The sequence below is a fragment of the Eublepharis macularius genome, chromosome 2, assembly GCF_028583425.1.
Source record: "Eublepharis macularius isolate TG4126 chromosome 2, MPM_Emac_v1.0, whole genome shotgun sequence".
Classification (NCBI taxonomy): domain Eukaryota; kingdom Metazoa; phylum Chordata; class Lepidosauria; order Squamata; family Eublepharidae; genus Eublepharis; species Eublepharis macularius.
In genome coordinates, this window is record NC_072791.1 from 41,017,868 (window position 1) to 41,045,696 (window position 27,829).

Below are 27,829 nucleotides of genomic sequence, written 5' to 3' on the forward strand. Positions count from 1 at the left end.
GGATTCTTGCCTTTTGTCACATTCCAAAAAATAGAAATAAGGGAGGGGCAATGCAAACGAAGGCTAAATTCTCCATTTAATCCTATGGGCCAATGCAAACGGGCTATAATTTGGCCTATCACTGGGAGGTGACCAAACCTGCTCCTCAAATACTTGTGTTAACCGGGACAGGAGGAATGCTTGAAGCCTATCCCAGTTGTTTCTATGATTGCACTCCTTTACGTAGCATAGTGAGCACAGTAGGTGGCCTTGGGCAAGCACTCCTCTTAGCCCCAGCTGTGTTGTGCGAATAATAATAACACTGACTTTGTTCACTGCTCTGAGTGGGGCACTAATCTGTCTAGAAGAGCTATATATAAGTGCAGTTGTTGTTGTTGCTGAGTCCCATATAAGTGAATGACTAACATTCAAGATGGGTAGTCATATTAGCCTGTCTGTAGCAGTAGAAAAAAGCAAGAGTCCAGTAGCACCTGTAAGACTAACAAGATTTGTGGTAGGGTATGAGCTTTTGTGAGTCACAGGTCACTTCTTCTTATCTGAAGAAGCGAGCTGTGACTCATGAAAGCTCACACCATACCACAAATTTTGTAAGTTTTATAGGTGCTTGAGTCTTGCTCTTTTCAATTAAGATTCACTCAGTGTAGGGTCCCTACAATATAAAGTTGAGGGAATGCTGTTATATTGGGGACAAACTCTGTTTCCTTACCGGTCACTAAATAGCCCAGCTTCTTCTGAGATGTATACTGTGCCTTTCTCTCCTGTGTTTCTGTACTGTTTGAACCCTCTTTTGGCCCTATGTTCATGTGTTATTTCATTTAAATATTAAAAAATAAAATGTGCTTCCTAACATGAGGGAAAGGTGAAGTGGGCCAGGTGGAGAAAATCTAAGAAGGTGGGTTAGGTACAAGGAGGGTTAGCAAGAATAATCCTTTTTCACATAAGCCCTGTTTATACGTTACAATGAATTTATGTACAGTCTGCTTGTTAGGAAGAGCCAGTGCACAATCACTTTACAAATGAAACTGGGGACCAATGCCTGGATGAGTGTGGGGTTTAAAACACATATTCAGTTTTACATGTGTTGGGCAATGTGAGAATTACTCAATGCACATAAAAAAACCAAGTGTACACTATACATAGATTGTATGTGCATTCATTGTCACTTGTGAACAGGCCTAGTGTCTTTCAGTTTAAGAATCATGGAGTCAACTTCCTTTGGTGATGGCAGCAAAATTATGGCTGATGGAGCCTAGGGGATAAAGCATTCTTGTGGATTTGAATCTACTTTTAGATTAGTGGGCAAGGTCGAGCCTGAACTGTGCTTGGTTTATAGCGTCCCTAGCCTTCATTAAGAAAATTTCCATCACTGGTCTCTGGAAGCAGCCCATGTGCAGGTCGTGTAGAAAAGAAGGCCCCCTTGGGTGGCGAGCTGATCTCAAAGCAGAGAGACTGACTCTATTCACTTGATGAGTCTATGGCTGAGAAAGGTACTCAGCAGCTCCCAGGACTCTTTGCCTGCTAAGAATAGGATTTGTTCACTTGAGCTGGCAGATTCAGGCATGTTTGTGGCTGCGTGTCCACTGTAAGCCACACAGTCACAATCCTCAGCTGATGACAGTGAAGACAGTTTAAGCTGAAACAGAGTGAGGTCATCCCTTCCCCCCAAAGAATTGTGATTTTACAGATGATTCCAGAGAAAGAAAATAAGCTCAGCTGTAGGAAGCATGAGAAAGCTAAGTGACTAAGAGGTTGAGCTATTGATCAGAAATTCTCTGGTTCAGATCCTGTTTTTCCAAGAACTTGGTAGGTGGCTTTTAGACAAGTCAATTCCCATTTGCAGTATGGGATCCATGGCAGGTATCCTACATTTGGCTTCCTCCATGGGAGGAAGAGCCACTTAAGGGGAAAGAAGGCTGGAGAAAGCTTTAGACTTTGCTTAGTGGAGTACATGCTCAGTATATGCTAATATTTGTGACCTACATTAGAGAACTCTGTTCTGAACTCTGGATATCCCTACACAAATAGTAACCATCATTACTGGATGAATGCAGCATGAGAAGGCATGCAAGGCAAAGCCCCGTTTGTTGTTACAAGGAATAATGCATTCCAGATTTCTTTTTGGTCTTGGGCTGGAATGAAATATTTCCTCAAAGGTGCTCAGAGTGGCTTACATGAGGATTCCTCATAACCATCTTGCTAGATAGGTTAAGTCGGCAAGAAGTCGACAGCCATTGAACATCATGGCCCGAGCAGAGATTTGAACTCAGTCCCCAACACTCAAGCCACTATCCCACTGATTCTGAGGGCCAAGCTACAAGTGACGAATGACACTTGAACAGCAAGTGTATTTCTCCCTGTTCACTTGCCCTCCACTCAATCCACTTGCCAGGCAAGTGTCTTTCGTCATGTGTAGCTTGGCCCTAAGATGGGGCAGGCTAAGGTTGCCAATCTCCAGGTAGCAGCTGGAGATCCCTCAGCACTACATTGGCTATCCAGGGCACAGAGAGCCATTCCCCTGGAGAAAAGGACTGCTTTGGAGAGTGGCATTATATCCCCCAGAGATCCCTCTTCTCCCCAAACCCCAACTTTCCCAGGTTTACCCCCCAAATCTCTAGGAATTTTCCTGCATGCAGCTGGCAACTGTAGGGCAGGCTTAGACATGCTACTGCGATCATATGATCACATCATCTTTCTCTGTTCTATATCTGATTGTTGTTTGATCCTTAATCTTTCGTGTTTGAGTGGGCTGGAGTGTGTAGGCAAATGGGAGTTGTTTTTAAAAGAATCACTCATAGATAAATGATAATACAGCAGCTTCAGTTCAACCTCATTCTGAGTTCTAGGTTCAGATTTTGATTTCACAATGACTATAGTTTCAAGCAGGTAGCCGTGTTGGTCTGTAGTAGAAGAGTAAGATTTGGGTCCAATAGCACCTTGAAATCTAGTTGGTTTTTCAAGTGCTAGTGGATCTAAATCTTACAATAACTATAGGCATCTCACTTCTTCTTGGCCTCAGCCTTAGTTCTGTAATCTGTAAAGTGGGAATAATTGAGTTACTTATCATTGAGGATGCATATGACATATGTCACTATGAGTCTTGGGATATAAAATGGGCAATACAATTAAATTACTATTCCCCCCCCCCCCGTCAACCCCCCCCCCCCCAAAAAAAACAGAGTAGACATTGCAGGACTTTTATTTTATTTTATTTTTTAAAATGAGGCTATAGCATGTGCTCTGGAGCATCTGGCTGTTCCAGTGGAGACATGGCTTCCCTTTGAAGGGAGAAGGTTTGAATGAAGCAATGTATTATTCTTGGGTGGAGGGTCCTTATAAGTAAATGCTGTCCCTTGAAACTGTATAATTGGCATGCAAGAGGATTTACATCATCTCTGAGTTTGGGTCACTCTGACTTCATTGACAAACTTCAATTTTTAAGAAAAACTAAGTTAAGATCTTGCTCCTCTTTTTTTCTTTTCTTTAATTCCCTTCCACATAAGAGGATGAAGTCAGACCTGGGTGTTCCTTGTGTTTCCTTAAATACCGAGAAGATGACAAAAGATATTTAAAACAGCACATGCTTTTGTAGTTGATTGTAGTGGGAGGGAAATGTACCAAAATGTGCCCTTTTCTAGGATGCATCAGCTCACACACCTTCTGGAAAAATAGTACAAGAGAGCAAAATAATAATTTAAAAAACTATGAATCAATAAAAAAACTCCTTCTAAACAATGGAAGACCATGTTTCTGTGGCACTTTCCACGTCATACAAAAATATTTTTCCAAAGTTTGAAAACATTTCTGGAAAAAAAAAACATCAGAGGTGGCTGGAGATTTCCCCCCCTTTCCTTTTTAAACTACAAAGCAAAGTTCTTTCCTCCCCGCTCCCTTCTCTTTCCTTAAAAAAAAAAAAGTTTTGAGAATTTTACTTTTCTATTCACTGCAGTCCTGGCCAAAGTAAAGCCCTCTTTTACATTGACGTCAAGATCTTTACTAAGATTAGGGTTTCATTTCTCTATTGCAGCAATTAGCCAGGGAATGTATAAAAGGCTTCAGGGAAGCTAGCTAAAACTCCAGAGGGAAAGCACTTTGTACCACAGACAGATAGGGAGAGGGAGAGAAAGCAGAGAGTGGCAGGGGAGAGAGACCGAGCCGAAGTGAGTGAAGAGCAGAAAGTTTGTGTACAAAGACTCCCCCCCTCTAATAATGTTTCACCTGATAGCTTTGGTGATAAAGGAATGAGGGAGCTGCTTACTTTTGTACTTAAAGAGCTGAGAGTTAGAGAGGAAAGTTAACAGCGATTCTGCTTCAGTTTTAGAACTGAAAGCAATTGGCAGCCCAGCTGTCTCTCTCTCTCTCTCTTACGGACTGAAAAGGGCTACCAGTTGAGAAAAAACAGTCTGACAGAGTTTCAGAAAAAAATAAATGCAGTTCAGGGTGGAAAGACTTTCATGCTGGCATTTTAAGTTTCTTTTTAAAAACCTGCCTTGTTGAGACATTTTTATAAGAGGAGACTGGGACACAATGAGTTTATAAGAAGCACCTTGTATTTTATTTTATTTTATTTTATTAATGAGGATATAGGGCATGACAAGGGAACTCAGGGGAAGCCTTTGAAGAGCAGCGGCAAGAAAAGATGGGTCTGTTAAGTGTGGACCTGTTGATCACCCTCCAGATTCTGCCGGTTTTTTTCTCCAATTGCCTCTTCCTTGCACTCTACGACTCGGTGGTCCTCCTGAAGCACATGGTGCTTCTTCTGAGTCGCTCCAAATCTGCACGTGGTGAGTGGCGAAGGATGCTGACATCGGAGGGGCTGCGCTGCGTCTGGAACAGCTTCCTCCTAGATGCCTACAAGCAGGTGGGTGGATGGAACTGGACTGTTGGAGACAAAGATTCTGGAATTGATTGCTGATAGACGGGGTGGGGAGGGAAATGCCTATAAAGTTTAACTTCAGACTGCAATCAGGTTAAGTTTCGTGACCTGAACTATTCAACATAGAAGCAGCAGAGACAGGATCTGAATTCTGGCTCCCATTCTAGTTTTAGTTTACTAAAATATATGACCATTATAGGTTCTTTTACGCTCTAATTATGCTGTGTGGGTTTAGTTACTGTATCTGGCCCTGTTTAATAATATGTATTTCTGTGTTGCTCGCCATCTATTCAGTAGCACTGTAGTGCTATTATAGTTTTTTTAGGGCTACAACTGTCAATTGTAACTTATTTACCTTTGAATTTTTCACTATAGAAAAAAGAGAAACTTCTCCATATATATATGGGGAGCACATACAAGCAAGAATGTCTGGATTCCTGCAAGTTTCCCTTTAATTTCATTTATGGGGGCATAAATATGTGCAGGGTTGCAAAATGTATAAGCAACTCTACTGTTAAGATATCCCACTATCGCAAATAACAAAATCACTCATTCTAGCAGTCCTGAAAAAGGAATACCATGTAGATAGTGCTTGGCAGTTCCTGTAGATTTCAGATGTTTAGACTGAACAATCTACAGGATGTCAACACTAAAGAGGCTGCTATTGTCTCCATTTTGCAGATCAGGAGAGTGAGGTGAACCAAGTTAATGTCAAAAAATTGTGTTGAGCTATTGCAGAGGTTAGCAGTAGAGCTGTTATTAGAAGCACGAGGTCCACAAGATTGCATAAGAAGGCTGGGAGTTGCATTGCTTGTTGAAGGAGGGGATATGATTAGGAGGCCTTCACTATCTGTGGTTTGAAATGGATTTGGTGGTCTCCGATGAGTTTCACCAGTAGGCAGGAGCCCCTGTTGTCTTCAGTGATCTTCTTCTAGAGCATATGAGGATTGGACTAATAAATTTAGGAGCAGGACACAGCAGAAACAGAAATTATGCTTCTTTTTAATCTCCCAAGCTATGAGGTGTTTCCTTAGCTAATGTTGATAGGATCACCTACACCCTTTTAAATGAGAAGTTAAGTGGTTTTATTGGTATAAGTAACAAAGCAGAAGCCTTAAGCTAAGCTGTTGGAAAACAGTTATAATTGCCCAGTTTGCATTGTATTTTTTTTAATTGCAAAGTTTCTCATATGGAAAAATGCTAGTGCACAATTTTGGGTGGAAAACTGAAATAGCTGCTATGCTTAATAAAAAAGGTGCTGAAGCTGCTAGCCTCCCTGTAGTTCAGGCCAACTACTTTTTATGACACTGTGCGAAAAACCATGTCTGACTCCCATTCATTTCAAAGGCAATGATAGAGTCTTCCCTATGAAAGTCTTTCACTGTGACAACTGCCACAAATTTTCAAACTGTTCTGAAGTTAGCCTAATTCCTCGATCTTGCCCAGTTAATCCTCAGGACGTATGGATACTTCTTAGGAATTCCTTGCACCATGGAGAGCTCCCACGACTAAATCAGGAGTAAGATGAGGGGTTTGGTACCCAGGGATAATGATATAAAATGTTTCCCACTTGGTATGTAGAGCTGTCTTTGGACAAAAAAAATAGAAGTTCACGAATGCGCTATATCATTCCACGTTTCTTCAGGAAGGAGTCTCACTGGACCCTATAGCATCTGCTTAGTGTTGAGCTCATGCGTTGAAAATGGTCCAGTGCTCAATGATACCCTGAATTCTGCAAACCCTGGACTAAAATCTTGGACCTTATACTATGTATCACAAAACTGTTTTGCGGTCATTTAGATTCTTTCATGTTGCTCTGAGGTATGCACTGTTGCACCTGAACACAGCTTTAAGTGCTAGTTTGCCAGTGATCCCATAAAGGTGAATGTCTATGCAGAATGCAAGTGGATCAAAGCAATAGAGTGGATTTGTAGGATAGCCACTGAAACAGGTCCAGGAATTCTCCATTCCCTGTCCCAATGAGGGGGTATTCTTTTTGTTCCACATTGAAATTGTGAGTAATTTGGAGTTTGTGGAGCATAATAACCATAATAAGAAAAATGCCCTGCTCCTTTAACCAAGATTTAATGTGAAGAAATGGGCACGTGAAGCTTTTCATGGCATGGAGCATCACCTGGTAAATATATCCCATTGTGCCTCTACCAAAGGGGCAGGGCATTTTTAACTCCAGCTTATTGGCAACCATAATAATACTATAATAATAATTGCTGTTGATCATGGTGATGGAAGTGCTAAATATTTTCTGAACATCTTCTTTTAATCCAGAATGTCCAAAAGCAGTTTTAAAAAGCTATCAACATACTTGTTTTCATGTGCATCTAGCATTGACAAAAAAGTTCACAAACTAAAATGTTATTGATGAGGTTTCTTGATAGTTTGCACACTGATAAGCCAATGAAAAGTGGGGACGACATTGTTTCTTTCTTTCTTCTTTTTTTGGGGGTATCATTTCAAAGGGCAAGCAGTTCTAGAGCAGAGATAAATGGCACAAATCTCCAAAGAACTGGAAATACGTGGTGATGAATGTTGCCATGAAAGTTTCTATGGGAGGGTTGCACATAGAAGTCTCTTAACACAGAGAATGAGAGTGTATGTGCAATGTTATAATTTCACAGAAAGGAGGTTTGTACAAATAGCACATTAGACAAAATCTCATCTCTGTAGCCTTGACCAAAAAGGAGATAATTCTATGAATACTGTCTCTGGCTTCTACATACCACATTTCTAATTTGTTTGAGTAATGCCCAACTGCCCTACTCCATGGTGAAATGAAGTCAGTGATAACGACATCTCCTTTTATGATGGTAGTTATGCAAAGCCAGAATGTGGCCATATGAAATAACGTGGCTGAGCAGGCAGAGGGGACTGAGTCAGTGGAAGGCCAGGCAATGCTGTGGATGTGGGGAGAGTCGTTTTCTTTACTAGGCTTGCTTTGAATTAGTGTCACATGACATGCTAGCATCACTTCCAGAAATGAGGTAGAACTTAATTTGTCTTTTTTACTCTCAGTATAAGCTGTCTGCAGACACCTTCAGCCTGCATTGATGGCAGAGGCCATTAGCAACAGTGCTAAATTTGAAGCTGCGGTGGAGAAAAGAGCATTATTTAATGGGCTTATTCAACTCATGACTAATATGTTGCTAATGCTGGCATATGTTGATTCATTAGAGAGGGCTTTTGGTGATTCTCCATTGTGTTTGTTTAATTTTTCTCTCTATGTATATTTTTAACCAGCTTTGGTACATTTCTGCATTCATGCTGAACTTTGCTTTCTGATCTGAACACTTGCCAGATTCTCTGTGTGGATTCTTGCTGTGCTGTTCCCTCCTTATCACAACCCTCCCCTCCCCTGCCCAGGAGGCAAGTACCCTCTGTTACAAAGAGAGGTTCTTTATAAGAAGGCTAATTATCATAATGAGGGTTAATGGTGTTAGCATTTAAGACTAGGCATCTTTATATTGTAGGGGAACAGTTCAAAGAGAGGGCCTGTTTTGAAGGTACGTTGTGCTCTTGCTCCAAAAAAGTTCTGTAGTGTTGCTGGTGCTGTTAGGATGAAAAAGGCCGCTGTATTCCATCACATATTTAGAGAGTGATGTGACTGTTGGAAAAACAGGACTATGAAAACCCCTGATTGTATGTGTGCCGGATGTCTACCATATTTCTAAATTATATAGGTCATCCAGATGAGTGTCAATATAGACTTTGTGGTAGGCCGTCGTCCCAGGTATGATCTATATACAGTGACATGTACACACATTTTTAAACACTTACGGTATTTTCATAGTCAGGCAGACAGTCTCCCGCTGGAAACTACTGGGGCTCTTTGAAAAATCATTTTCCAGTGTTTAGCTTGTGCTTCAGCAGTATGCTGAACCTGATTTTATAAAATACAGAAAGGTAATAACAGACAACAAAATCACTTCCAAGCAGCCAAATGATGCACTCCAATAGAAGTGGAATGTTATAAACATCTTAGGTTTGTGACGCTTCCAAAGCAAGTGCTGCTTGTTTGTTGGAATGCCAGAAACCTGTTCTCCCTGGCCTTTTGGCTATAATTTCCTCATATGCAGATCCTTCAGAAATGGGCGTCTTTAGTATAAGGACCCTAAAGTCTTGTGCAGAGTACAGTACACATCCTTTCTCTCCACCGGGGTATGGTGATCTTCATATCAGTATGGGAGTTGCTTGAAGCCCCAGATATTGGTATCATCACTGTTGCCTGGATTTTCTAGCATAAGGCCAGGATGAGATGAATAAAGCCAAAAAGGCAGGGGTGGGGGGTGGGGGGGGTGGGGGGTGGAGGTCTCTGAATCAATAAGCACCCAACTTGAGGGAAAACTCCTTGGGAGTTGCTCCTTGCTCCTTGGGAGTTTTCCCTTGAGTCAGGATGAGATGAATGTCAGAAGAACTCATGGGACTGAGCCAGGAGAGGACAGATGTGATCTTTTCCATACACATATAAAAGGTTGCAGGGACTTTGGAGGATGCTTTATCTCTGCATTACTGTCTCCGTTCTTAAAGATCTCTCACAGATTTTTTAATTCGCTTTAAACTCAGAATATTGGGTGAGGGACGAAAACAGTCTCCTCAATTCAGAGCAAGAAATATTACCTCAGATTCTCTGTTGGATGTCATTAATGGAAGTTCAAGTGGATGAATTCCTGATCTTTATAGGTACAGTTCTTAAAATTCCTCTTTTTCCTTAGTCACTCAAAGCTTTTATTTATGATAGTTTGATCTCCTTAGCTTAAAAGGACATAACAGGGCAATCCTAAGCAGAGTTACGCCCATCTATGCCCATTGGCTTCAACAGAAGGGCATAACTCAGTTTAGAATTGCACTGTAAGCCAATGAAAACGTGAGCTTAAGTTCATATGCAGTTTATCCTGAGACAAAAGCTTAATATTTGAAGGTATATTTGGCAGGAGGGGAAACAATTTCCCCATAGAGTTAGGTGCCTGAGAAATAGGGATGCCAGCCTCCAGGTGAGGCCTGGAGATCTCCAGGAATTACAACTGAACTCCAGATGAAAAAGATCAGTTCCCTTCGAGAAAAAGGCTGCTTTGGAGGGTGGACTCATTGGAATTATAGCCTGCTGGACTTCCTCACTTACCTACAACCCACTCTCTCCAAGCTCTACTCCCAAATCTCCAGGAATTTCTCAATCCAGAGTTGACAACCTTACAGAGAAAGCCAGTGGGGGCTGTTTCACTGTACCAGTTTAGGGCATATATTCTCAAGTTAATCTCAGCTCTGGCAGCTTTTCCATGAACCCTAGGAGCCTTTTGGGAGCAAGGACTGATGTACCAGCATTGTGTTAGTGCACTGATGTTATTTCAGTCAAAAACCAGAAGTGACATCATGGGAGCACTCCAAAACCGTAGAGTTTTTGCAAATCCTAGAATGCCACCCCCCCCCCCATGTTCTGATGTCAATTCTGGTTTTTGATGGAAGTGGCCATGCTGCCATCGCACATCCCCATTTTTCTTCAGTTTCCTCCTGCCAGTGCTTCTGTCGCTGGTAGGCAATGAAAGGATTTGCCAGGAGATCTCCTGCTATATTGGGAGATCTGTCATAGTGGGAGACCCTAGATCTGGCAACCCTTCATTTTTAAGTATTCTCTTCCAGTTGAAAACAATAAAGAGACCTGTTATTGAGGCTACAAATAACAGTAATTTAGTGTGAGACTATTGATGGGGACCCATTTTACAAGTCAATTTTTTGCAAGTCTTAAGAGTCTGTTCCAGGGTTGCGAACCTTCAGAGGGTGGACTTTATGGCATCTCATCCCTACTGAGCTTCCTCCCCTCCCCAAGCTCCACCCCCAAATCTCCAAGCATTTCCCTTTCCTGGAGTTACTAACCCTATTCTCAGCTGTCAGAGCTGCCCCTAGCCTTGGATGTACAATTCCTCTTCTCAGTGTCCATATAACCTTGGAGATCAGTGCACTAGGGTACGTGTGTGCAAATAGCACAGAAGACCTTGATTTGTAAGCAGAGCTATCAGTCACACTCAAAGAAGGCATCTTCCCTGTGCCACTTCCCACAGCAATCTTCTGTGCCACCCCAAATTGTGCTTCTGTGGGTCCGTAGACTCCCATCCAGGAAAATGGGAATCTGCAACAGGAGGGGGAACTGGCAAAAACTACCCTCTACTTCACTGCATACAGAGATGCCATTCTGAGTTACATTGACAGAACAACATCTCAGGATCCAAGACAGAACCTGCTGGTGCTTCAGAGGGATATAAATGACTACATAAATTAGTTTGAGTAAGCCTCAAGTGGTTTGGAGGTAGGGGTGCTAGGAAGGTTGTGTCTGTGATCTGTTTTTTAAAAAATCATGTAAGCAGAGCATAAGAACAACACTTAGCTATTTCTCCTAACTACTTAGGTTCTCTTGGTCTTAGAGGGAATTGCTTACGCTAACCGTTTCCCAGAATGACATCCCAATATGACTACTGCTGCTCATATCAGATAGTGTTGCATAGTGTCACTGCAGAGGCAATATTTACAAAGTCAGGCAGAGCAGAGTAGCGAATAATAGATGGGCTTCTTTCTGACTTTTTGTCTGTTTGACACACCAGTGGGAGAGTACGCTATTTTGGCAGGCTTTTAGGGCAGTGGAACAAGCCCTCTTAGCCTGAGCTCTTCTGCTTTCATCATCTTTGTTTGTTTTGGCCTGGAGTTCAAGGAAGTGCCTTTCTTTGTATTTCACAGCAGCGAGTGTATTTTTTGAAAGAAAACTCTCCATTAAAAAACACATTGTCCAATAGTTCTAGATCCAAAATAACCCTTTCTGATTCCTTTATTAAGAAACAGTAAGTAAGTTGTTCCTAGGGTTGCACTTAGGTACAATCTACAGCAAAGAGAATTAATCTCAGTAGAACGTTCAGGCAGAAACATCTACAAGCCATTTTTATAACACATACCACAAATTGTTTCCTATGAAGCTTCTGGAGGCTGGACTTGATAATCTGTGCTGGGAATGTTCTTGTTCCTGTGCTTGAAAGGAAAGGATATCATCCTGGATGTGGTGAAAGGAGATCCCTTTACTGTGGAAAAGGCATGAAAGTAACTCCAGAACTTCCACATTAATCTCCTGCACATCTTTGATGTTGTCTCTGACACAGTCGTTCCTGAATAGATCCTTGCAATGCCCAATCTTATTTTCTTCTGATCTAGGACTAGTCAAAAAGGCCTACTTCTGTTAAGAAGCTGTCATATCTAAGGGCCAAACTACAAGTGACGAATGACACTTGAATGGCAAGTGTATTCCTCCCTGTTCACTTGCCCTCCACTTGCTCTCCACTCAATCCACTTGCCATTCAAGTGTCATTCGTCACTTGTAGCTTGGCCCTTAGTCAATAGTGTTCTGGGATTGGTTGAAATCCATTCCTCTCAAATTTAGTTCTTCCAGCTGAAACTAACAAGATTTAGAAGGCAAACTACATGTGGTTAGTGTATAATGGATGGTCAAATAACAGAGTGGCTGCAAAATCATATCATTATAAGGCCAGTCATAGCTTACAGGAATAGGTCGTACCACCTGGCTAATTTTAAACCTGGCCTTTCTTTCACCCTCAGGAGCAGCCTTCATGCAAGTGTCTCATTTCATCCACCACTGCTAATGTGCATGCAGCTACTTCCTCATCTTCCTCCTTCTGCTCCAAAATCTCCTGATCCCACTCTGTGTTTCCTTTCTGAGATGTTTTCCCACTCCTGATACCTGCAAAATACCAACATTAATCATTTTCTGTCACAGAAGGAGAAACTATAGGCAGTTGGGTGAGGAAGAGGTCATGGCTCAAATTTGCTTTTTGTGTGGAAGGCTCAGTCTTTAGCTAAAGAGCATCAAGTTACAGGTGTTAGGAAAAGGCCTTTCCCTAGCTGAGGCTATGGAGAGTTGCTGCCAGGCAAAGTAAAGCATTAAACTATATGGAATAGTGATTGGAAGAAGCAAGGCAGCTTCATATATTTATAGCCAGAATGCAGTTAAGAGAGAATACAGAAGTTTTGTTGCCTTTATGGGTAGCAAACAGTGTGTCAAATGTATAGGGTGTGGAGAAAAATATTAAATTTTGAGGGGGCAGTTCATAAGGACATAATGACAACCAACATTGTGAGCTAAGAGTGAACTCTTAGATGGTAAGCTTTATCTTTTTTCCTGATTCTCTAAGAAAACTTGAAGATTCTGAGACAATGATGAACTGAGCTGAGGGATTCACTGCACCACACATGTACAGTTTTCCCTCTTCTCTTATCAAAAGCAGATGATTCAAGCCTCTAGGAGGTGGACAGAGGGTGGAGTGCAGCAGCTGAAGAAGAGAAGGGTGAGGAGGAAGGGTGGTGGTTGGCAAGCAAGTAGCACCCCAGTGTGTGGAGGAAGAATGGGAGGTATGACCTGAAGGTCTCCAGACAGTTGCACCTAATGGGTGTGATTTTTCAAGAACTGTATGAAATGTATGCAGCCTCTGAGCAGCTTTACACAATGCTGGATTCCCCAGGAGGGGGCAATAGTAGCGATGAATTATCTTTCTTCCAATGGCTGATGAAAACTGAGAGGAAGCGCTGAGAAAGGCTTCTGAGGGGTTGTATGTCAGTGGCACACAATCAAAGCAAAGGTATTTAAGAGCTCAAGGGGATTCTTTACATAGCTCTAACACAACATGCCTGTGTTTTAAATGACCAGTGCCACAGCCTGCTAATTATCTGGCAACGTCTGTTTTCTGAAGGGAGTTGACACAACCTGCCACAGAGCTCAAAAATCTCTAATGACGGGGCTTAAAAAACATCAGGATCTGAAAAGAGTTATGATTTTATCCCTGAAAATAAGGAAGAAAAAGTGTAGATGCTGTGAGGCTTTGTTCATGGGTGTTTGATGGGCAATGTTAGCACAGTGGTAAGTTCTATTTCTAGTTAGTGGCTTATGAATGGGTCTCTTTTTTCCCTCCTTCAACCACCTCATTTTTCAGTCTGCACGCAAAAACAAAACTAATCGTGTTGTTGTCACTGAATGCAGCTTTAAAGGGACATTTCTTTAAAGGGAGAATTTGGGAAGTTAACTAAATGCAAACACAAAACACAAAAAAGAATGCAAGAATATGAGACTGGAAGGCTGGGTCAGAGCAAATGTCTCTACTGCTCACCTTTTCTCTATCCTCCCTTTCATAGCAGAATGCCTGATGCTCAAAACTTGAGATGCTCACAAGTGGAATAAGGCGTTGAAAGCTATCCAGTATCCCTAGCACCAGAGAATTGTTGATATATTGTCTCTGAACATGGAGGCTTCATTTTAACTTATATGTCCTTATAGGCCTATATCTGTTCTATGCCATCTAAGAATTATCTAATGCAGCAGCAATGAATTCATAAATTAATTATACAGTGCATGAAGGATGCTTCCTTTTGTTTATCTTGAATCTACTGTTAGTCAGTGTCACTGATCAATTCTGATTTCTTGTGTTATTGCAGAGAGAGATTTCAATTTAAATTCAGTAGATTAGATTACTTAAAGATGCTGAGAATGGAGATGCCCTAAGCTTCTCTGTGCAGATCTAGAAGGAATACAAACAAAAAAAGAGGTTTGTGGAACTTTAAAGAACAGGTTTACTGTAGTATAAACTCTGGTGGGCCATAGTCCACTTCATCAGATACATGAAGCGAATGCTCAGTAAGCATATACACATACAAACAGAGGAAACAAGTTTTATTTTATTTTAAAATATTTTTATGCTGCCTTTCCACCCAGGATCCCCAAGGATCTCTAATCCAGAGGCAGCAAACCTCTGAATACCATTGCTGGGAGGAAGCTGCAAAGGAGAACCTCATTCTCCCTCTTTGCCTTCCAGGTCAGCTGATTGGCCACTGATGCTAGACTAGATGGACCACTGGTCTGATCCAGCAGGACTCTTCATACATTCTTATGTTCTTATTCATTCCACAGGGATATTCAACTATCCCCTTCTATCACTGTCTTCTGCCTGTGGGTGAAGACTTCTTTTTTGCTTGGTGTTCCCTCAGTGACTCTTATTGAACTTTCTTCCTCTTTGTGTGTCTTTATGTGTTTCTGTTTTGTTGATTGTTTTTTATTGTTTCACATATAGCATTTTAAAATGTTTAGATGTTTTGCCACCTTGGGGATCTTGGGTGGAAAGGCAGCATAAAAATGTTGCCTAGGAAACTGATTGATCGGCGCCAGGCTGTCTGCAGTGATGAACCAAAAAAAAAAAAAAATGAACCAAATGAACCAGCCTAAAGTTCGTGGCGGTTCATCAGAACTGGGCTCTGACAAAGTGCCAGTTCGCGAACCACAAACCTGTCTGGTCATCACGAACTTTGATTCGTATTTCTGTTCGTGCCCATCTCTACTCTGGATATGGAAGCTCCCTTCCATCACCATGGCTAGTAGCCATTGATGGACCTCTCCTCCATGAATCTAATACCTTTTTAAAGCTATTGGTGCTTGCGGCAATCACTACCTTTCCTGGAGATAGATCAAGATGGATAGCCATGTTTGTCTGTAACAGTAGAAAAGAGCAAGAGTCCAGTAGCACCTATAAGACTAACAAAATTTGTGGTAGGGTATGAGCTTTAGTGAGTCACAACTCACTTCTTCAGATCTGAAGAGCCTCTGTATCTGAAAAAGTGAACTGTGACTCACAAAGACTCATATCCTACCACAAACTTTGTTAGTCTTATAGGTACTACTGGACTCTTGGTCTTTTCTACTACCTTTCCTGTTAGTGTATTCCACAGTTCAATTACTTGTTAAGTAAAGAAGTATTTCTTTTTGTCGGTTCTGAACCTATTTCCCAACAATTTCATTGGGTGCCCTGATTTCTAGTATTATGGGAGAAGGGAAAAAAGTTTCCTCTATCCACTTTTTCCACCCCATGCATAATTTTATAGACTTCAATCGTGTCTTCCCTTAACCATTTTTTAAGACTGAAAAGTCATGGACTTTCCAGCCTTTCTTCATAAGAAATGTACTCCAACTCCCTAATCCCCAATTCTGCAGTTTCAGTGCCATGGCCAAGAAGACCCATTCACTAGTTGCCACCCATCTCTCCTCACATGGTGGAGACAGCTGAAACAGGGCCTCCAAAGATGACCATAGTTGATGGGTAGGTTCATATCGGAGTAACCAGTCCTAAAGTTTTAAAAGAGCCATGTGGTGGAATAACATCTAGGAGACCCGAGTTCAAACCCTGCTTTACCATGGCAGTTGTTGGGTGTCCTTGGGTCAGTCACTCTCCTCTAAGCCAAAACAGAAATTAAAGGATTGCTTTAAGGATAAAACAAGGAAAGGAGAATAATGTAGCCTTCCTGAGCTCCTTAGAAGAAGGACAGAATAAAAAACATACTTGATAGATAAATTGAAAGGCTCTAAAATACAAGATGTCAGTCTGTGTCATTTTAATGCCGAACTCAAGTATACAAGGTAAGGGCAGTGACCATTCACAACCATTAGCAATAATACATTCTTCCCAGTTACTTAAGCTAATGTAACACCTATAGTGGGTGAGACATGAGATGTCTGTGTTTAAATGTCGGGTCATACCATTAAACTTACTGACATGTTTTAATCCGGCAGTTTCACACTGGAGTCTTACAGTGCCACAAGACTCCTGTTTGCTTTTTATGCAACAAACTAACAACCCCCTGACCCCCGCCTCCCAGAATTTGTAGAAGGAATATAAAATCCTGTCCCTGTTTCTGTGTCGCTGCCTGGTTAGCAGCACAGAAGTCCATGATTATGCTGGAGCCAGAGTTATTGCGTGTGAGGGAAATTCTCTGGGTTTGTTTCTCAGAACAGCTCTCTTGCCTGCCTTTGTCTGTAATTTCAAAAGAGGTTTGGCAGAGCAATAATTTTTATTTTTTTGGATGACATTTCATTGTGGTGTGTTGTGGGTATCTTTCCAAGAGCTAATTCCACTCCCCTTTCAATAATTAAGAGTAACAGCAAAGAAACAAAAAAGCCCCACAAAGCGGATGATCAAGTGAGGCTGTCAGGCCTATTCCGGAGCCCGCTGGAATAAAGAGCCTCTTTGGGAATGTTAGAGCTTCATCAAGACCAATTAGCAGGAGATGCTGGTGGTTGTGTCGGAGCATTAACTACTGGGCAGGGTTGGTTTTTTTGGAGTGGCTAATGCTAGCGTTGAACGAAGCACCGACCTAATTACTCCAACTGCAAAAGCAGAGGAGGCCTTGTGAATGTCTGCTTGGCAAGCCTTTCTCATTAAGAACGAAATCTCCTTGTGTTTGTTTGGACTGCTTGTAGCGAAAAATTAACACGATAGGTAACCTGTGGCCATGAGATTTCCTTTGTTGCTGTGGGAAATGCAGTGACGCTAGTCAGACTAGAGGATGGTTTGGTTAATTTCCAGAGGCGAAATGACGTGAAACCAGCTATTATTTTCCCCCCAAAGTCAATTGTCTTCTCCTGGCTGATAAAGATACTGCATTTGGATGGAAGGCACAGAGAACACCCTTCTGTTGTTGGAGCACAATTAAACAAATGCCTTTGGGCTGAAAAGGAGTTTGGTACTTGAAAGGCCAAATGATGACAATGTCCAATAGAACCAGCTTCTCCCCCTGCCCTCTAGATTTTAAGGTTCTATTCAGTTTCGAAATAGTATTATGTAATATGCAGCGGAAGGTTCAAACTGATGGCACTATTACATGGATTCTGCTTTCTTTTTTAATCTGCTGGATAAAGCAAATAATGGTGTTAGCCACATGGCCATTTTGTAGCCTGTAAGAAAGTACATCCTGGATGCGCTGGGGGATAAGCTGTTTAGGTTTTTCAGTCCTCCACAGCTGACTTCAATGGTTGGTTTCATGATAAGGCCCTGAAGAGAGAAAATGGTAAGCATTGACAGGCAAATATCTTCTGGCCAGTTGCAGTCATCTTCTGAACCAATTCATCCCTACACATATCCGTTACACACCAGGAGATGGTGGTATGCATGTATTTTTTCCCGTCTTCAGAAATACTGTTTGGGAATATCTCCATTTCATGTTGTCAGGAATTGTAGATAAATAGCATGACCTTCCTGCACGGGAATTCTGTTGGGTATTTATGCAAGCACACCCTTAGTTATCAACAGCAGTATCTGGGCCAAATGAATAATATCCTCATTTCGATCTGTAATAAGATAGCACTCTTTTTCATTCTTTTCTAAACTTGCCGGTCTCTTCACTTCTAAAACCTGTGTATATTCTCCCGATGTTTTTATTTTTATTTATTTATAGTCTGCCTTTCTCACTGAGATCCAAGGTGAATTACAACAGTGCAAGTGAAAATACAATATAATCAACAGCTAGGACATTCACTGAGCAAAGTATAACAGTGAAGAACAGTTAGGACATTCAGGGGAAAAGATACCTTAGGGAATGGTAGCAGAATTTTTTTTTTAAACAAGCATAAAGCCAATCACAGAGATGAAATCCAAAACAAAGCATAACTAATTCCCATGGCATGTTTAGCAGCATGGAAACTTGCTAGTAGGCACGTACCTACATCAGCAGACAGTACCCAATAACATAGAGTTTAGTCTCCAGGCAGCTCTCTAAGCTATTTCTTATGACATAGTCCTGTAATCTGAGTAGAAAGCCCTCCAGAATAATTCAGTTTTGCATAGTTTGTAGAAAGCCAGGATAGTGGAGGCTTTCCTATCCTGGTTTTCCAAGGTAATTCACCTTGGATTTCAGGCAGGCTATTCCATGCGGTGGGGGCTTCCAGAGAAAGCATATATGTGGACAGCTGTTGATTTTGTCTAAATGTAGAGTGGTATCTTCAGAAGGCCTTGTTTGGATGAGCAAAGCTGAAGTGGCAGAACATAGGGGGAGAGATGGTCACACAGATATGAGGGCTTTGAATGTGTGCCCGGTAACTGATGGGTAGCTAATGGAGTGACTGCACAAAATGGGAGTGATATGCATGCTCTGTCTAGCTTCTGAGAGTAAATGAGCTGCATGAGCTGTGCCATGAATCCATGTGGCCAGATTGGCCATGTCAAGGTAAGGGGCCATCTTCCATGCTAGTCTGAGTTTTGAGAAGGCCTTGTTCGCAGCTGTATTTACTTGCTTCTCTTGCAGTAGTGCTGGGTCTAATATAACCCTTAGGCTCTTAACTGAGTCAGCCAGGGTCAACTGGGCCCCATCAAAGGTCAGAAGCACAATGTCCTTCAAGATTTCTGTTTTTCCAACCAGCATCACCTCTGGGTTCAGTTTCAATTTGTTTGCTTTTCGCCAGTTGACAACAGCTGTTAAGCAGCGACTCAGTACCTCTACTGCATCACCAGGGGATTTGGATAATTGAAATGGTTATCATCTGCATATTGGTAGCATCCAATTCCATAGCTATGAATGAGTTCTCCTAAAGGTTTATTGAAAGTATCCATACCTTTGAGGATCTGGATCTTAGAATTCTTGAAAATATAGAAACCTACGTACATTTGTTAGCAATTTTTTGAGATATGCTAACTACAAAAACGTACATATATTTCAATATTTTCATTATACATTATTCATCACATTTTTATACTCTTCTCAAACATTGGGATCATTTACTCTTTTTACTAGACAGTGTTTTCATATGAGCTCTGCAATATATGATAAAACAGCTATGTGAATTAAGATACTGGATCTTCTCCCCATTCCCCGTCTTCTGCTTGAATCCTTGGGTCTATCTGCATCTGCTTACTGAGTATAATACTTTATGCATCTGCAGATGTGGCTTATGAAAACATACACCACAGTAAATGTATTAGTCTTTTTGGTACTATAAAATTCTTCATTGTTTTGATTGCAATGGACTAACATTGCTCCCCTCCTGATATTGTTTGGAAAAATTGTTTGTGCCTCTCATGCCATGAAATGGTTAAATTATCACCAGAGCTATAAGGTAAATGTTTATATAATGATTCACAATAAGAAAAGAAGGAGAATGAGATGGAAATAAAAACAAGCCAAGTTAATGTTATGAGAAACTACATACTGGTGAATATAACTGGAATAACTGAAAACTAGTTTATGGAATAACTGAAAATTAGAAATTGCATAGCACCATACAGATTAGACTTCAGAAATCAGTTAATCCTCACAATTATAGGTTATCTAAATATTTTCCTTTTATAGTTAGGTAATTTAAGGCAATGATAAATTATACAGCTTAGCCAAGATCACCAAGTGTGTCAAAAGGAGAATTATAAAAAAGGCTGAGAAGCTTGGTTCAATTGTAACAGCAAACCACAGCTTGTGGCTATATAAATGAGCCTGAGGGATCGCCCAGTTTATATGCTCCCTCCTTCCTTTCCTCTTACACAGCAGGAACATATTCTGTGTTCATGGGCATAGTATGGCATTAGTATGACATTATGTTTGAGTTGGCAAACTGTGGTTTCCCATCAAACTGGGGTTCCAAGCTAGCTGTTTTTTTGTCATTTTGGATGCAACAGTAAGCTATGATTTGCTGCAAGCCAAGAATGTCTGAGTATATGGTCACATGCAATTAGAGGAAAAGGCATGTGAACCTGAGACATGCCCCCCCCCCCAGATCATATAATCACAAAGTATAATTTTGCATTACATTTGAACGTAGCCAGATTTTACCATCTTCACACAGAATGAAGAAAGCAAAGAGTTGTTGCTTGAGCAGTTGCTTTGTAAGAGAGTACCTAAAAGAAAAGTGGCAGTGTATCACTGTAACTTATCATGTCTTTGTTCATTTTAAATGTTAGGTTAAACTGGGTGGAGAAGCTCCCAACTCCAATGTGATTCACATCGCTAATGGCACAGAGGACAGCAGCAGCAGATGGAAAAACTCTAGTGGGAAGTATGGAACCGAGTGTCACCTTCTAGATTTTGCCACTTCAGAGCGTCCATTGGTGGTCAACTTTGGCTCAGCCACCTGACCCCCCTTCACAAACCAGCTGTCAGCCTTCGGCAAGCTGGTGGAAGAGTTCTCCAGTGTGGCTGACTTTCTGTTAGTCTACATTGATGAGGCTCACCCGTCAGATGGCTGGGCTGCTCCTGGTATCTCATCCTCCTTCGACGTAAAGAAACACAAGAACCAAGAAGACCGATGTGCAGCTGCTCACCAGCTCCTGAAGCGTTTTTCTTTGCCACCTCAGTGTCAGATTGTGGCAGACTGCATGGATAATAATGCCAATGTGGCCTATGGAGTCTCCTTTGAGCGTGTGTGTATTGTACAAAGACAAAAAATTGCCTACCTGGGGGGCAAGGGCCCCTTTTTCTACAATCTCCAAGAAGTTCGATTTTGGTTGGAGCAGAACTTTAGGAAAAGATGAAATTCAGACTTACCGGAAGAAGATAGGTTGATAATACTACCCCTCTAGAGTAATGCAGAGGGAAAGAATTTGCACCCTGTTTTGAATAGGCTCCTTTCGGCCTACAGCAGAGGAGGTCTAATGACCAGGTCAAATGAACACAACAGACACAAAAAAATATTCCATGTGTACCAGAGAATCAAATTCCCCTTGCCTGCCCAAATGGGAATTGAGAACATTTCTACTATTAAGGCTGCTAGATGGTTGAAATATTTCTGTGCTTTGAGTAGATGACTATTGTGTTTGATGCAGGAAAGTGTTGCTTCCAAAAAACCAGCTCTCCGGTTCATTTTGGAAGTCCAACCATCACTCAAGACCAAGGGGTATCTCTTTATCCACTGGTGTTTATCCTGCTGAATTCCAAAACAGGAAAAAGTAAGGAATTTGAGATATGCAATTGTCATAAAATTGAACTTTGTGTGATAGAAAGGTACGGTATTATAGATTTTTCAAGTTCCAGCATCCTCTACAAACTGGCTAGTCGGTTGTTTGTCCTCTTACTCGTTCCAACTAGAAACTTGCTTTCACAACTGGATTTTTTTTTTGCAGTATAGTCTAGCTATAATCCTGAAACCGTTTAAATCTAGAACAGACTAATTGATGCCAGATAATGAAATAAAGGGTTCTGAGACTTCAGGTTAAATGGTTGTGTTTGAGCCATTTAAGTGTAGTTTCAGGCTCTAAAGATTTTACAGCAGTCCCCAGTGTGGAAATGACAGAAGCTATTTTAGGATCTCAAGTCACACCCTGAAAAATACTTTGATATTGCGGCAGAGGAGTCCATTATGCATTAGACTGATTCAGACAACCCAGTTCCACTGCATTCCCAGCTCTCAAAAGTGCATTTGTCTGAATCAAAATTGAAACTTTTGCTTCATCAAAGTCCATTCATGTAATGATTTTGGGTATGTGTGTGAAAGACCAAGTGATAATCTTACTATGTCTGAGCTTGAGTACATCTGTGACAATTAGGGTTGCCAGGTCCAAGCTGGGAAATTCCTGGAGATTTGGGGGGAGGAGCCTGGAGAGGAGAGGTTTGGGAAAGGGAGGGGTCTCAGTGGGTATAATGCCATAGAGTTCACCCTTCCTATCAGCCATTTTCTACAGGGGAACTCTGTTGCCTGGAGATTAGTTGTAATTTCAGGAGATCTCCCGCTACCACCTGGAAGCTGGCAACCCTAACTGATTTGTGCTATCCATTTCACATAACCAGACTATCACATGGTACTCCTAGTTATGTGAAATTTTAATAATACCTTGCATTTGTCTCAGATCCTTAGCCAAAGACAGAGCTTTTTATCATGGCTGCAGAGATCTTGTACTTGAAAACAAGCTCATAAGGGAGGAATTTATGACTTGATACCCAGTACGATCTAAACGAGGCCTTAAGACACGTTGCATTGCAGCCTCTTTAACACAGTTCAGTAGGAGTCGCTGGGCTCAACAGAGGCTGCAGAATGTTCACAGCTGGCTTTCCACACCCTAGAATCACAACTTCCTGTACTCTCAAGTGCAGCACCCACTTCAGCACTCCCTGGGGCCTTGGATTGCCAGCTCTAGTCTGGGAAATTCCTGGAGTTTCCAGAGGTGGGGCCTGAAGAGGGTTTGGAGAGGGGAGGGATCTCAGAGGTTTTGAGTCCATCCTACAAAGCTTCCATTTTCTCCAGGGGAACTGATCTTTGAGGCCTGGAGATCAGTTGGAATTCCAGGAGCTCTCCAGCCACCACCTGGAGGTTGGCAATCCTAGGCCCTACACTAGCCAAATAGTCATGTGGCTGTTGGCTCAAGAGTGAGAGGCACTAAAATAGTGCTTCTGAACCGATAAATAAGACCTGCATGAACATACCTTTAAAGCCACACAACATTTTTTTCTACATGGAAGATCATTTCACGTATGGAATAACCAGTATAAACTAAATGGGAAGCCACTGCATGTACTGCAAGATTGTCTCCATGGTGTGTGTCACAGTCCTTAGAGGAAGCAATAGGAAGAAAGGTAGAGCAGAATTAAAGGGGGGAGGGGAGCACACAAGAAAGAGTCGGTTGTGGAAGATCCTATTTCAACACTTAAGAGGTTGAACTCGGTTAATGCATGGAACTGAAACAATTTATTTATCAGTGTGCTTGATTCCTTTTCTAAAGAAAACAGCACCAAACCAGTACAGTTAGAATTAGGAGTTACTGTGTGTTTAGTTTTTTTTTTTTAAATAATAATTTATTGCATTTGGAAATGATGCAGAAGTTGTATTTGTGTGTAAGGGGGAAAGAAGGGAGAGGGGTTACACACCACTTTACCTCATTGGTATTGAAACATTGTCCATTAGTTAAATTTGGTTCGCGTTGATGTTTCCCGCCTTTGCTCCAAGAAGCCTGCAATTAGTTTTTAATCGTATTAGTTTATTGAAGTTAGTTCAGCATAAAAAGATTTCAGCCACAGGGCTACTAAGCTGCAGTGCTGTGACAGACCAGTGCCTTTGCCATCTTCCATTGTCTATGAAACATTCCTATTGCTCTCAGAACCACTACCCTTGTTCCCTATTAAGAGGCTGTTGAGGAGAACTAGTTCCATTAATGGGCTGGATTTTTACAAGCGTTGGATGATGTGAAGTTCTTTTAAAATATGATGACATTTGAAGCCCAATCCCACCAGGAAGGTCTCTTGCACAAGCTCCATTAAAATGAGCTCAAGAGACTAAGTAAGAAAACATCCTGATAGATTGTGCCATTGCTATTAGGGTTTTGAAGTATTCTTTCTTTTTCTGTAATGTGAAGATTAGAAAGGAAGGCAGATGGCCTACAAGCCTATTTTCCTTGATTCCCCCCTCCTGCCCCATCCCCAATGCAAAACAGCAAATGACATCATCAGTGCTGAGCATTCAGTGATGCTTAAAGCCCCTCCCCACAAACTGACACTGTTGCTTTACTCATAGTTTCAGCTAAGGCACAAAGGCATGCTTTAGAACGTGCTTCTCTGCACGGCGTGTATGCAAAGTTGACAGAAAGGTATGAATGCTATTTTGCTGATGTTCACCTGCATTCCTTCCCTTCCTTGTATGTACACAGAGCACATGGGTGCACAAATACTGATAAAGGATGCTAGAGAAGCTGGAAGCAAACGAAGTTTAGAAAGCAGGTAGCCAGAGGGTAAAGAGAAGGCATATTTTCTTAAAGCCTAGGCGATTGTACAGATGTAAGGAATGGGTGAAGAGAGGAGAGAGGGACGGTGGCAGGGGACATGAACCGTTTCACGTGGGGTGAGGAAGGTATTGCTACAAGAAATATATGGGCATGCAGGTTTTCTCCCAAAATATCCAGCTGGCATGAGACCTTTTGCTTGACAGATACCTCCAGATGTATTCTTTAAATTTAATCTCCCTATGTGTGGAGTCTGCACAGTTTCTTTTTTCTATATTATCATACATATTTGTTCTTGAATGCTGATTTCATTCTTGTAAGACCCAGAAACAAAGGGATTATTAAAATAACAGCAAGCTCCTAACCATGGCTACTCAGATGCTCCATTGATTTTAGAGGGGCTTACTTCTAGGTGAAGAGTGTTTGGGATAAACCTGTTCTACTGAACCCAGTATCCTATTCCAGATAGCTTTCAGGATTTAGGAAGCTGATTTTGATTTCTTTTAAAGAAAATCCTATGACGGTTAGTTCCAAAACAATTTGTTAGTAATTGAAGGATTTTTAACCCAAACAATCCACAATAGTTCTTAAAAACTAAAGGTATGATGGAATAATACTAAAGTCATAAATCCCATTCATTTCCATGTGTTTTATTCTGGTGCTGAACTTAATAGCACTAATCTTGGTGGGATCATACCCTTATTTTTTTACCTTTTTATCTGAGCAAAAACTCAGAGGTAGAGCATTTGTTTTACATGCAGAACATCCCAGTTAAAGAATCACAGAGCAGGTGAAATGAAAGAAAAGTCCGAGTAGACAATATTGAGCTAGATGGACTAATGTGTAACTCCATATAAGACAGCTTCTTGTGTTTGTCTTGTCTGGGGTAACTAGAGTGCTTTTATACTTTTTAAAAAATCCACACATGATGCTGGATGTGATCAAAAGCAACCACAACTCTTGTATATGAATGAAAAGACTTAACAGAAATGTTGTCTTTATCTGATAGTGGCCATCAGATTTTTGGGCTACAATCCTTTTTGCATTTACCAAGGAATACACCCATTTGAATATAGTAAACACATATAGGATTGCTATGTTGGTTGCTTTTGCTACAACCGATTCCTCTGAATATGATCAGTGATTTATTCACTGGGTTCATTCAAACCGCCAATAATCACTTTAAAATTTGTTGTCATATCAGCTGATTGAATGTTCCCTTTCCTTGCCTTATTAAGAAAAAATGGGTTTAGTGCAATTCTTAGTTTCCTCACTTTATGCAATCACATTTTACTACCCCCCCCGCCCCCCCCCCCCGCAAGCCCCTTCACATTTCTGATCACTTTCATCCCATACCTGCTTCTTTCGTAAATGCTTTCTTTTCATGGTGGGGATGGAAATGTAGAAGACAAAGAGAATGACTATTGTGGATGGAGCCACAAATTGGTTTACATTTTTATGCTGTTCTTTATATTCCTTCTCTGTGTGTTTCTCAGACTGTTCAAAAATAATTTTGTCAAAACTTTCCTTTTCCTTCTCATTTGTATGTCTTGGAAAGAAAACCCACTAAAGCATTTCATATGATTGTTGGAACATACCGTAAACTCACAAGAGGGCTTGTGAGTGACTAAACTCTAATACCAATTTGCATATCTAAAGTCACAGCAATTTTGCATGGCTGTTTTCTTATTTTTGGACTTCTATTATGCTGTCCTTTTTATGTGCAAAATGCTTGTTATTCATAGCTGTGTGCTCCTCACACAGTGGGAGGATTAGAAAACCAGCCTCTGTCAACAGAAAATTCAACGTTTTTTTTTTTCTGTCCCAACAAAACAGATCTCTGACCCTTTCCATCAACTGAATTATGTTCATCAATCTGCAGAATAAACATGACAGGAATACATTTTTTAAAGAAAAATTATAAGAAAGCAGCAGACCAAAAGCCAAAGGAAGTTATATTTTTCCTTTAAAAAAGGATTAGGTAGGAATGATAAATTTTAACTTCTTGTATCTTACTGATGGACTACAATTCCTTCAGGATTGTTTATTGCAAAAGCATGTAATTCTTTGTTTCAAGAAAATACTTTACATTTCTTGGGTTGATGAGAGACATATTGTCAGATCATATCTTGAAAACAGTTAGAGTAGTAGAGCTTAATAATTAGACTGCCAGCTTTAGAGTATAGACTAGAAAACGTTCCTGAGACTAGTACATGCTCCAGTGTTATAATTGCTCAGGTGTATTACGGAACTGGCTTTGGTTGGAAGGATATGGGATAGATCTGCCATATTAGGATCTGGTTGCTATATTTCTTGGTTAAAAAGTACTACCAAAAGGTCTCTATGCCATCTACATTTTTGTTCTACTAACAGGAAGTAATGCCCAAACTACCTTTGAGAAGGACCAGCTGTCTTGACTGTCTTGACTATAATTTGAACTTAAATGTTACAGAAAGGATGAGAAACTGAACTGACACATTATAGGGAAAGGTACGTGTTCAAAATCAGCTGCAAAATTCACTGGGTTATAGCAACTTAATCAAGCCACCATTGTTAGGTATTCTAAAAAGTAAATATTCATTATAGATAACATAGCATCAGAGCTAAGTTAGCTACAGCACAGGAGACTTAACTTTTTTTTTTTTTGCTTTACAGCTTGAATGATTTGTTGACCTGTGCAAAGTAGGTTTCACACACTACTGTGTAATCAAAGTATCTTGTTTCTGTTTTGAACTTGTCTCAGTACAAATTTAAAGCACAAGGCAGTGAATTGGGCTCAGTGCTACTTTTAATATTTTTTTTTTCAAGTATGCTGTAGATGTGTATGAAAGCTTCTGGTGAGATCACTTGTTTGGAGGGGATCCCGTCTGAGTAATCTTTAAAGCTTCTCATAAACTTAACCAGTATTTTGTGCATGGCCTTTTGTGTTGCTGGATATTGGAGTTAGCTATTTAAAACCTGCATTTGATAATGTAACCAAAGCAATAAAAGCAATACCAGGTAGGGAATACTGGCCAGTTTTATTTGACTCCCCACTTTGTGAACTCAGGATTCATATTGACCAAACTTTGGCTGGACCTAAGACTTGGTTTGCAAGGATAAGAGGGCAAAGCAGAGGTGCCGGTGTCTTCATGAAGATCACTAACAAAAGAGTGACTCACTCCGTTGGTGTTCAGATGCTTCTACACTGGCATGTCTCTTTTTTGCTTTTCTATCTCTGCCTTCAGAAATGGGAATGCATTGGAAATCCATTAATATGAGCCCCGAGTAAATATGGTGGGGATTCACTTGTTTGTGTGTATGCATGTATCTTTGTTTAGATGTCACAGAATACACTCTGTAGAACGACCAGCAAAAAAGTTACACTATTGGTGCTGCGTGGACCATGTACTTTTTAGAACTGTTTTTTTTTCTTGTATTTTAATAAAAATGGAAGAAAAATAACTGG

General features: G+C 40.9%; 1 protein-coding gene across 2 annotated transcripts; it reads left to right on the forward strand.

Annotated features, from left to right (window-relative positions):
* The first annotated feature begins 4,087 nt into the window (after positions 1 to 4,087).
* On the forward strand, positions 4,088 to 27,829 carry DIO2 (iodothyronine deiodinase 2). 2 transcript variants are annotated; one of them, XM_054972038.1, is made up of 2 exons: positions 4,088 to 4,858; positions 20,638 to 27,829. In XM_054972038.1, exons 1-2 carry the CDS (start codon positions 4,637 to 4,639, stop codon positions 21,253 to 21,255), a joined length of 840 nt encoding a protein of 279 aa, XP_054828013.1. In that variant the 5' UTR covers positions 4,088 to 4,636; the 3' UTR covers positions 21,256 to 27,829. The 2 variants fall into 2 exon arrangements, with proteins under 2 accessions (XP_054828013.1, XP_054828014.1); XM_054972039.1 differs by having other exon boundaries at positions 20,638 to 21,207.